The sequence below is a fragment of the Pan troglodytes genome, chromosome 2 (assembly GCF_028858775.2).
Source record: "Pan troglodytes isolate AG18354 chromosome 2, NHGRI_mPanTro3-v2.0_pri, whole genome shotgun sequence".
NCBI lineage: Eukaryota > Metazoa > Chordata > Mammalia > Primates > Hominidae > Pan > Pan troglodytes.
Window position 1 is genome coordinate 163,926,684 of NC_086015.1, and position 12,400 is coordinate 163,939,083.

General features: G+C 43.6%; 1 protein-coding gene across 1 annotated transcript in view; it reads left to right on the top strand.

Annotated features, from left to right (window-relative positions):
- The first annotated feature begins 4,124 nt into the window (after positions 1–4,124).
- The window catches only part of PPM1L (protein phosphatase, Mg2+/Mn2+ dependent 1L), a 318,004-nt gene continuing 309,728 nt past the window's right edge, over positions 4,125–12,400 (top strand). The window contains exon 1 of the mRNA XM_001158703.7: positions 4,125–5,197. Coding sequence (XP_001158703.1) covers positions 4,799–5,197 — 399 coding nt within the window. The 5' untranslated portion in view covers positions 4,125–4,798. The remainder of the gene's footprint in view (positions 5,198–12,400) is intronic.

A 12,400-nucleotide genomic window follows, 5' to 3' on the forward strand; every position in this document is an offset into this window, starting at 1 on the left:
AGGCAGGAGGCTGAGGTGGGTGGGTTGTTTGAGCTCAGGAGTTCGAGAACAGGCTGGGCAACATGGCAAAACCCCATCTCTACAAAAAATACAAAAATTAGCCAGGTGTGGTGGCATGTGCCTATAGTCCCAGCTACTTGGAAGACTGAGGTGGGAGGATCGCCTGAGCCAAGATCGCATTAAAAAAAAAAAAAAAAAAAGGCAAGGGGATAGTAAAACATAAAATTCAGGATAGTAGGCTACCTGTGGAGAGGACAGGCATGGAGGTGGGATAGGGGAAGAACTAGGTTGGTATGAAGATATTGGTAACACTCTAGTTTTTTGGTTGGGTGTTCTGTGTTCATGCATGGTTGTATTTCATAACAATACTTGCATGCTCTTTTATACGTGTCCTTTAAAAGGTTATACATACATAGGTATATATTAATAGAATGTCAGTAAGAGAGTCCTACTTAATACCTACTACATATTTGCATACAGATGGCAGGAACAATTTAAGAATATAAATCAAAGTGACAACTGAGAAATTTAAAACTGTGCAGAGAATTTCTATGTGTATAAAAGTTTCATATAAAATTTACTTGAAAGGATTTTAAAAATCATATTTATCATTCAGAGTCTCAGCAGATAAGTCACTTTACATTTTGTTTTTATGAGACGGGGTCTCATTCTGTCACCCAGGCTGGAGTGCAGTGGTGCAATCACAGCTCACTGCACTGTCCGCCTCCCGGGTTTAGATGATCTTCCTAGCTCAGCTTCCTGGGTAGCTGGGACTACAGGCACATGCCACCATTCCTGGCTAATTTCTTGTATTTTTAGTAGAGACAGGGTTTCACCTGTTGTTCAGGCTGGTCTCAAACTCCTGGGCTCAAATGATCTGTCTGTCTTGGCCTCCCAAAATGTTGGGATTACAGGCATGAGCCACTTTTTATCATGTTCTATGAGGTGATAAAAAATAAAGTAGATAAGGACATCCTAAAACAACATCATACTAGAAAAAAGATTTATTGGTTATCAAACTCCATTTTAAAGACTTTTTAAACCTAAGAGCTACAACTCTGAAATATTTTTGAGAATAAATTATTTTTAAAAGCTATATATTTTTTATATACTTGCAAGGCTGACATGGGTTAATTGCAAAGCAGAAAACAGTAATTGCCTGTAAACAGTTTGATCACTATTGTTATATCCCATGAAAACCTAGGATTGCCATTAATTCTCTGTTCATTACCATGTCACTTGCAATGGCAAAGTATTTGTATAATGCATACTTTTTGGTACCTCTTTCCTCTGTGAAATTTTGACACTATTTTACTTTAGCAACAGATCTCTTACCTGTTTATTAAAGAAGTACACTTGCACCTGTTTTCTGCCCCACAGGTATTCTCAATGGGTGAGGTAAATACTCATGGTGAAGTGCTTATCCCAAAGGCTAAAAACAGAATTGTGGAATAAGAATACATGCATTCTTTTTGAGATTTCTGTAACAGAAATCTTGTGAAATATTAGTGGAGAAGCGTAAAAATTAATCATCTCAGTATCACTGCACAGTAATGGATGTTAAGAGTACTGAACTGGTAATCAAAAGAACTGAGTTTGAATGTATAACCTCTTATTTGCTGAACAGTGATATTCGCTTAACATCTTTGGGCTTCGCTTTCCTCATAAACAGAGATAATAACTTCTATCTTCCTCAGAGGATTGTTAGGAGAATGAAAATAACATTGCCATATATGAAAAAACCTTCATAATCCTCACAAATATGCAAATATTAGTTTGTCACTAGAGGAAGGTCTTTTTTCTTTTTGTAATATATTAATATTAACAGTAAACTATAACAGAGTTTATTTAGGCATTTTTGGAAATTGCCACATAAACCACATGAATTTTTTAGTAAGAAAATGCCTATAGGGTCTGCATGAAAAAATATTTTATTGATTTTCACGGATGAACACTTAGATGTAAATGTCAAAGCATATTTCCACCAAATCTTCAGGATATTTAGATTTATTAATTAATTCATCAAGTCAAACCTTGCTATGAAACCTCCAGGGAGATCATCAGTATGGTAATCTCTCTTCTTAGTTATGGGGGAAGCAGAAGTCATGTCTCTCATGAGTGTCTGTTCTGCTCTCATCAACATAGGAACGTAGTGGACAGACTGGATGGGCCTTTGGGTTTGGAATTTTACTGCTACTCCAGGGCCTAGTTTGATTTGTAGTTCTGGAATCTTTATCAGCTTATCTGCAAGTTGCCTTTGCCACAGTGAAACGAATCCATGTACAGAAAGACTGACAATGCACCCAAAAGTGATTTGATAATTTACAGTAAGAAATATTGTAAACTTATCTTCAAAATAATACTAATGCATTACTTTTCTTTATAGTTCCTGAAGGCTTTTAAATTCATTATCTCATTTTGGAACCTCTTGACTATTGAACAGAATGACTGAATTTATTTTAAACTGTTTCTCTATTTATCAGATGAAAATACCTGAAAGGTAAAGCAGGACAGGAGACTATATCCTAGTTGTGAAAAATAACATACTGTTAGCAGTTCTTCATATCTCCTTCCTGTCTTTTGTATGCATGTTTATATTATTGAGATTATATTGTATGTGCCATTTAAATGCTTACGTTTTCATTTTTTCTGCTTATGGTGGAAATATATGGCCTTTGTAGAAACTTTAGAAAAGTTGTGGAAAATAGACAAAAGTCTAAAGCAGAAAATGAAAGCTGCATATAATCTACTACTGTACGCATGATTAACCACTGGGAACATTTTAGTGTATTTCCTTCCAGGACTTCTTATTATTTTTTATTTTTAGAAAAGGAATGGGGATCACACCAAGGCAGAAGTGCTTGCTGGGGGACAGACACTGGCTTGGCTGGGATCAAGTAGCCTCTTTCTGCTCTCCAGCCCAGCGGACTGGAAGCAGCAGATCAGCACTCTTCTTCCTGGACAGGGGTAATGAGAATGAGTATTTATTTTCCTTTAAAGCTCACTTGTTTCCGTATTCTAAGCGGACGCGAACATTGTTCTTTTCTCGTGCTTTCCCACCTTCAAGACCCACCAACACCTGCCTGCCCACATTTCGAGTTATCTTCGTCGGCTCCTGCAAGCCCGCACTCTTCTCCGCGGCGGCTACTCTCCGCTCATCCAGACTCCCGCCCTCACTGCGCCTTCTTCCTGCGATGACCGAGGAGGTGGTGTGAGACCACCACTTGCGAGCTTCCAAAGGACTTTCAAACCTGAACCGCAGAGTCAGAGCCCTCGCGCCGTAGAAAAGTCAGGAGCGCCCCGGGGCCCCCATCGGAAGCTTCGTGCCTTCCCGTGGAAAGGTCGCGAGCAGGGAAGGCCTTCGTGGCCGCTGAGTCCCCTACTCCAGGGGCGGCGGCCGCTCTCCGAAAGAGCGGCCCTTCTCGTCCCTCCCGAGGTTATCGTCAGAGTGCACTTCCTTGGGGAAACAGAGGTCATTCTGTCGAGTCCCCCCTTTCTGCTGTTCTCGGGAGGGAGAAGGCTGCTAGACCCAGGCTCGCTCCCCGCCTCTCGGGAGATCCGGGAAGGCCTCTATTGCTGAACGCCGAGACCGCGGCCAGCGGCCCGATCGTCTCCCTACCGCTTTGCAAGCCGGGAGAAGTGCGTCCCTTCTCGCTTGCCTTATGGCTGGCGAAGCGGGGACCGCACTATAGTGCAGCCGCCGAAGGGGGGAACGCTCACGTATGGCTCTCGGCTTCCCAGTGAGCAGTAATAGCTCCTGGAAAACCAACGCTAAGACTACCGGGGTCAGTATTAGCTTGTCTTAGGAGCCGGCACAGGGGGAAGGAACAACGATTCGCAAGAGCTAGGCAGCGGACCTCCCTCTTTTCTCCCCCTTGGCTGTCCTGGACCGCATGGGGCTGCGAGCCCGCACCGGCGGCCGCGGAACTTGCTCAGCCTCTAACAGCTCGGTGGGAACACCTCGGGGTGTCGAGTCCCGACTCAAGGAGCGGGACGGGGCGGGGCGAGCGCGCGGGGGGCGGAGCGCGCGCGAGCCGGGACGCGAGGAGGGAGCGCGCGAGTGAAGCCGAGCTGAGCCGAGCCGAGCCGAGCCGGGAGGTGCCTGGGAGAGGCAGGCAGAGCCCAGCCGGCCGCCTGCGGCTCAGTACCGACCGTGCGGCGTCGCCGGGCTCTGCGTACCCCTGTCTCTGCCCAGGCTCCCGCAAAACTTTTATTCTCTGGGGCCCCCGGGGTGTGTGAAGGAATTGGAACGTTCCGCCATCTCCGCGCTTCCCTTCGGCGGCGACCGAGGGGACCTGCATCCCTCGTCCGCCGGGCTCTGGAGCCCTGCGCCTCACCTGCTGATTGCTCCCCGGAGTCTCGAGGGGGCACCCCCGGAGGGACCGCGCGGGCGCCGGCGCCCCTGAACTCTCCCGCTCACCGCGGCAGACCCGCCCAGCGCAACTTTAACTTGATTCTTCTTGCCCAACCGGGGCACCCGCGGCTGCTGCTGCGGCGGCTGCTGCTACCGCCGCCGCCGCGGTCTCACAAAGGGGCTCAGGGAAGGGAGGCGGCGCGGGCGGCAGGGACGGGCCTCCGGGCCGCCGAGGCGGGGAGACAAAAGGGAAGCTGCCTCTGCTCGCGCTGCCTGCTCGGAGCCGCTTGCTCGGCTGCCTCTGGCTGGGCTCCGCGATCCTCTCCCCCACCCTCGGGCACTGCTCCGCCTCCCTCCCGGCGGGCTGTCCCCGCAGTGCTCCCGGACCCGGCGAGCCTTCGGGGCGCGCGTCGCTGGTGGTGGTTGAGGCTCTAGCGATAATAAATGATAGAGGATACAATGACTTTGCTGTCTCTGCTGGGTCGCATCATGCGCTACTTCTTGCTGAGACCCGAGACGCTTTTCCTGCTGTGCATCAGCTTGGCTCTATGGAGTTACTTCTTCCACACCGACGAGGTGAAGACCATCGTGAAGTCCAGCCGGGACGCCGTGAAGATGGTGAAGGGCAAGGTAGCCGAGATCATGCAGAACGATCGACTCGGGGGGCTTGATGTGCTCGAGGCCGAGTTTTCCAAGACCTGGGAGTTCAAGAACCACAACGTGGCGGTGTACTCCATCCAGGGCCGGAGAGACCACATGGAGGACCGCTTCGAAGTTCTCACGGATCTGGCCAACAAGACGCACCCTTCCATCTTCGGGATCTTCGACGGGCACGGGGGAGAGGTAGGAGCTATCCCGGGGCTTTGTATTTGTGTCCGTGTATGTCTCGTGTGTGTGTGTGTGTGTGTGTGTGTGTGTGTATAAACAACAGGACAGCGTGTGCGCAGCGGGAGAGGATCTGGGTGCGAGGGGCGTGGTGATGACACCACGGTGCCTGGCTGGACAAATGCGGCTCAAGTTGCCAAAAGCACTGCTGGATCCAGACTTCTTGGTGCTGAGGGTCCACTTTAGGGAAAGGAGAGTCATCCACAGCATATTTGTTGCTACTTAATGTGAGGTTCCCAAGGCCGGAACCCAGCAAACACTGTGCTAGTTTAGCAAGGAGAATTAATGGTATCTCCAGTGAACTTTGGTCCCAGACCCCAGTGCCCTTGTTCTAGGGTTTGAGCTGAACTAGGCACAGAGAAGGAAGACAATATCTTATGCTTCATTAGGCAAACAGGCTATATCTGCAGAGCGAGCTCACTGAGGGTGAAGGAAGCTGTGACTCCTTCCCATCGCCTTCACTCTAGGGAGGAATCCGAGGGGCAGCTCTGCGCTTCTTTCCAACTCTATCAACTTTACAAGTGCAATCGGGCCAATTGACAGGAGCGCCTCGCTGGCCGCTTGTTTTCACTAGGATCTCAGAGCGGGACCTAGATGTCCCTGGCCTTTGCAGAGGTGGCTATGCCCGCAAAGGAGGCGGTGCTTTGACCTCACCCTTGCGCCCTGGCGGGCTTAGGGGTGCAGACGTCGTCCTGCTTCTAGATTCCTTTGTTTGTGGTTCATCTGGAAGCAGGAGATAGCTAGAGGCCAGTTCAGTTCCCTCTCCCACATTTCTGTGGCACCCGGGTTGTGCGCTGAGGCCCAGGTTTCCTGGAGGTTAGGCAAGGCTTGGCTCTGGTCCTTGCGCATTGGCCCAGGCAAAGTGAGAGGCAAATGTGGCTCTAGCGCCATGCTCCAAAGAACACTGGGCCAATCACCCCATCTCTCAAATTGGCGGTTTGTAACGGGTTCATTGCTGCATACTCTTTGTTTTCCCTTTTGGCAGCATACTTTTCTTATTCTTAACCCCTTCCTGTTTTTGATTACACCCCTCCCCCGAACTCCCATACAAGTTTTCCCCCAACTTTCTTCTCTGCCCTCTGATCTCTGGGTAGGCTGTAGGGAACTGCAGGGACTGCCATTCTTTTTCAAGCATTTGCTTGTTCTTTGGCCTTTGTTTTGGGTAAACATTGAGAAAGCTTTCAACTGGATATCTTATCTGCATTCCTTACCCATCACTCTGCTAATCTTTTCATGCTACTGTGCCTACCTGCCTTGTAGAACCAACTTAGCCAAGAATGACAAACTTAGTAGGAAAACTCATTTGGTAGAACTGAAATCAGTTTTTGCCATTTTCCATCCACTCTAGCTTTTTTAATATTCTGTTTTTTCAGAATGCAAGTTTCTCACTGGTTGTAAATTTGTAACCTCTTGGGTAGTGTCGGGGTCCCCTCCCCTTGGTCACAGAGTAAGTGAAAGATATAAAATTAATTGAGGGAAAAAAGGCTGTGTACATGGGCAAAAACATATCTTAATGACAAAGTTGCCAGTATAATGGCTGATTTGTCTTCTTGGCTTGAAGCAGACTATCTGTATTTTCATTTTTTTGTGCCTAAATTCAATGAGGGTGAAGGAAGCTGTGATTCCTTCCTTTGTAAATCATTTAACAAGCTTATATTTATTATATATTTTTATATTAAAATTGGTGGCTGGTGATAATCTGCTTCTGGTCTTAGAAAGCACAGTTTTAATTTTATTAAAGATTTGGTTGTAATAGTAATGTGAAATTTTGGGTTGTGGTTGTCTGGGTGTGATGCATTGGCATAGTTTCAGCCTTGGGCTAAAAAGGTGTAAGTGATTGGGTGATTTAATTTTTTTTTCTTTTAAGTTGATACTGTAAAACCTGAAAGTTGCAGACCAAAACACTTTTCAGGTTGAAAAATTTCTAGTAGTATCTTGTGGTAAATGTACCATCCAGAAAAGGGACACGATAAATGCTTTTATTTTACTAAAAGTATTTTACACGTACATGGCTTGTCATTAAATTTTTTAACTGCAAATGAAAAGATGATAATCTTTAGCCAAACCATGAAATACTTTTCTTTGTGCCTTACATTAAAAAGCATGCTGTTTGCAAAATAATTGATATTATCAGTACTCTGAAAAATAGAGTATTTGTTCTGTTCATAGTCCCTTATCGTATGTAGCCAGTTAGTTCATTTTGGCTTTGTTTTAGGGCAAAATAAGGAAAGTGCTACAAAAGGAGTTACTTAATTGCTATTGGGAGTGTAACAGTGACAAATAATATTAGATAATTTCTCTTGCTTTTTCTTTATATATCATTCAAAATCCTACCATCTAATTCTTGTGTGTTGTTTAGCTCCTTTAACATTCACCAGAGGAGGGTGCCACTGTTTGATTTTAGTATAGATGATGTTAGCTCGTGTCACAGAAGAGGAAGCTTTTTCTGAACTTTCTATTATTTACGTATATTCTAGCTCTAGAATGGTGCAGACGATAAATGAGGAGTTTAATTTTATTTCTAATAACTCACACTAGTAAGATAGACCATCAAAACCTCGGGCCCGTCTGTAATTGTAGTACTCTTTAGATGCAGAGGAGACATTACCTTGTATATCCTTGTATATCCATTTCATCTGTGTATATCAATTTCATCCCTCACCCTTTTTTTTTTTTCTTTTAAGCTGAGATGCTGATACCTGGAGAAGTTGTGACCTTCCTAAGGCTATGTGGCTAGTTCAAGGCCTTCAGTTTGTTGATCTCTATATGAAACCACTGGACAAATTGGCTTGAATATTTACCTAGATAGATGGTGCCCTGGGGATACAAGGGTGAATGAAATATAGCCCCTATCCTCAAAAAGTTTCAGTCTAGTGAGAGAGATAGACCTCTATACCAAAAATTATAGTCATGGTGCGCTTAGAGTGTTACGGTGACACAGAGGAGGGACATTTAAATCAGACTGGTAGGTAGGAAGGCCCAGGAAAAAACGCCTTGAAGGTATTGTTTACTTCAAGATTAGCAGCATAGGTTTTGACTTGAGATCTGGCTTTGAATCTGTGCTCTGCTTTATTCTAGCTGCGACATTGGACAAGTTGCTGAAACAGCTTTATCTGGGAGTTTATTATCTAAAAAATAGGGATAATAATGCTTGTAAGGTGCACCTTCATCAGTTGTATTATACCCTGTCTAGAGAAGTACCTAAAGGAGAGAAGGATATGGAAGAGGAAAGGCCAAGAAGACCAAGAAGTCTGCAGTGCTGGGGCAGCAATATTCAAGGGAGAGAGACTCTTCCTGTGTGAGCCACAACTTTGATTGCTATGAAGATGTATGTAGTGCAGGGATAATTTATTAGATATCCCCCAAACTCTCTATATCTCAAGGTTCTAACTTTCAGTGGACTCCTGATTACTAATTCAGGATTTCAGTTATCCAGATATTTGAGAAAAGTGTGTCATGGCTTTAGGTGTAAATGTTCTTACTAGTCAAAAGGAATATTCTCTATGATTAATTAAGAAATTGGTATTCTGATTTGTACTTCAGCCTCTTATGATTTGGGTTACCATGAGTTAGTTCTCTTGAGCATATTTAACTGTGAATTCTTCGGCAAAGATATGTCTCTGGACTTTTTATGCTGAGGACCAGACTCTGTAGGGCTGTGGCTTCTTCTAGATGGATGAGATTTTAAAGAGCCTTATCTCAGTGGTCCTACAGGCCAGCTTCCTCCCTTGATTCTACCCATGATACTGTGTGTGGATGGTTCACAGTGTGTGTATGTGTCTAAAGGTATGGCAGTGATTGTTTTCTTATATAACAAGATTAAAACAACAAAAAGGTAAAAAGGAGCTCGTTATATAAATTGATGTAGAAAGATTATTTTAAGATAAAAATGATTTTTGTCTAGGAAAATCATTGTTTTTTGCTTACTTGTAATTTTTATCTACAGGCAAAAGGTGGTTTTTTTTTGTTTCTTTTTTTTTAATACCATCTAGAAGAAATATCACCAAATCCTTTGGCACCTCTATCAATGTTCATGGCTGAAGCCTAGCTAGAAGAATAGATTGTTATGTGCTCCATATGTTCATGAGCACTACTCTATTAAAGGTCTTATGTATCTTGATAATTGACACACAGCTTGGCCAGTGGTTAAAGCCCAGAGTTCCACATTTTGCATGAGGGAGAAGCCATACTTCAAGCGCTTGCCAGGGACTGCAGTCTTGAGGCTCAGCACTTCTCAGAAGCTCAGAAAATAAACTCCTTATGGAGGGTTGCCTGAAGAATATATATATATAGTCTGATTCTTTAGATCAGTGGTTCTTAACTTTTCTTGAGTCATGCTGCTCTTTGAGAATGTTATGAAACTACAGACATATTCCCCAGAAAAAAGGACATGCATATCAAATTTTCTTTGTAGTTTCAGAGACAAGTGGATGCATGAAGCCTCTGAATTTCAGATTAGTCTAGATAGAATAAAATCTGTTTTTGATGCATCTAGCTCTGCAAGGAACTGTGTATCTGAACCCCTTGCTTGGCCCTCCTGCTTTCCTCTCCATCATTTGCTTTTATTGAATTGTTTGCTGTCATTTGCCTGTGAGGGTTGTTTGGAGGAATAGTCTCCTTAGCTCTGAGAAATCAACTGCAAGAATGTTGTTGGGGAAATCATTTATTATATTATATAGTGTCATTTTAATAAGGACCAAGGGAGAAATAGTACTCTATTACCTATTTATCTTAAGGATGCTGAATTATGTAACTGATTGGGCCATCCTGGGTTTGTTGGCTGCTACAAGTATTAAGAGCCAAACGCCTGACCTACCTCTAGCAAATGTGCAGACTTTTATGGAATACATTCATTTGGTACATGAACCTCACTCCTAGGACAGTTTATCTTTCCTACACTCAATTTTCCTTTATCCCATTTGTATTAGCCCGTTTTCATGCTGCTGATAAAGACGTACCCAAGGCTGGGAAATTTACAAAAGAAAGAGGTTTAATGGACTTACAGTTCCACGTGGCTGGGGAAGCCTCACAGTCATCGCGGAAGGTGAAAGGCGCATCTCACATGGTGGCAGACCGGAGAAGAAGAGGGCTTGTGGAGGGAAACTTCCCCTTATATAATTATCAGATCTTGTGAGACTTATTCACTATCATGAGAACAGTATGGGAATGACCTGCCCCAATGTTTCAAATTACCTCTCACCGGGTCCCTCCCACAATATGTGTGAATTCAAGATGAGATTTGGGTGGGGACACAGCCAAACCATATCACCATTTTTCTCTTCTCTTAGATATGTCATTTTAGCTTGTATTACATGTATTTATGTAAGTTTCATTGACTCCTTCTGAAATAAGATACACTTCTGAATAAATAAATTATGACTGGCACAGTGAATGATCTGCTTTTCAGACATTATAGCTACTGTTAGTAAATGTTCGGCTTTCACATTATGATGTATAAGAGGCCTAGGGATTTAGTATGGACAAATGCCTTATGGTTTAAGAGAAGATTCTGATTATTTTGGTTTAAAATGGCACATTAAAGTTTCTGCAAAAATTTTTTTTTTCAATGAAACCCTCCTTCTATGCCTGTGCTTAAAGACCTTTTTGTATGGGAATGTAGGAACCTGACTGCTGACCTTGCTGCATCTTCTGAACAGGTTGTTAAGAAATTCAGTTCAATTAAGCCAACATTTTCTGTATAGTTTGGCACCTGTGAAAAGCAGTGTTATGTTCTATGTGATGTCTAAAGATGATTTGGTGCATTCTGTGTCCTCAGGGAGCATTCTATCTACTTGGAGAGATGAGCTTTTTTTAAAAAAAATAGCAGAGTTACAAGATGCCTGCCACCTACAAGTGTGTGATGGCTTGACTGAAGGAGCTTGGGAAATTTTGGATAATTTTGAAGAGGAACTGACATTTAATTGTATCCTAGCATTTCTGTAGACAGCGATTGGGCGGAGAAAGGAGGGGAAGATGACATTAGAGGTTGAAGAAAAAATATGGAAATGGTACAGAGGAAATAAAATGCAGGCACCGTTGGAAGAAGGCAGGTAGTCTTATTTGTCAGGAGTAGGCTTTCCCCAATGGTAATCATTCTAGAAGCTCATTCATTATTTTTTTCCATATTCAAGTACCCTCTGTGTTTTGATATACTAAACTTATTTTTAAATTAACTGTTTTTTTAATGTTAAGTATATTTATTTGAAAAAGAAACTTCATATCAGCACTGGGAGTGGAAAAATCCATGAAATGAAATTCTTGGCCTTTAACCTGCTGAGATGCTGTCTCCATCTTGATGGAGTAGAATGATTCTAAAAAGATTTATCTCCTAGTCTCTGGTTGTCTCTAGAGTTCCTCTATCCTCCTCCCCTTGCTTTTTTATGAGGAGAAAAGGTGGCTTTTAAAATTTAATTGCCAGCCATAATTTGAAGCAAGGCAGCCTGCTTGCTCCCTTTGCAGGTGGAGAGCACTTCCAGTGATGCCACTTTGTGAGGAGCTCAGGTTTGGAGTATCCCTTTCCGCTGTGACTCATGTGGCAGAGAAGATTTTATTTGTATCATGCCTCCATGGGAAACAGAGAGTTATGGGCAATGTTTCAGCATAGATTCCATCCTCATTTTTAATGCAGGTAAATGGGAAGAGATAATAGGAATAAAACTGATATTTTTCTAGCTAGTTTAAAAAAATAAATAATTCACAACTAAGGTACTTGAACCATTATGGATAACACATTGCTTGTGACATAACTTACAATGACAAAAATATACCAGCATGCTAGGTCCCCCTGTTGAGCCATGGCCTGGGGTTTGGGATACACACAGGTGAGGAGAGTGGGAGATGCTGCTGGAACTATTAGCACTATTATTGAAGCTGTGCTGAGGAGCCTGGGCCATGTTCTGTATATATTGGAGAACTACTGTATAGGAATGGCATAAAATCCATGCTTTAGTAATCCTGCTCCTCCAAACTATGTGGAGGATTGATTTGAACTAACAAGATAGAAGTATGAGGGGAGAGGGTCAACTGGGAAGCTTGAGACAGAGCAGTGAAGATGAAACTCAGGAGTGTGGGCCATTGTTGAAAGAGAGGGAGAGGATGTGATGGGAGTGGATAACTCTTGAGGTGGTAAGACTGATGTCACGGTTTGCATAACTTTTGTTA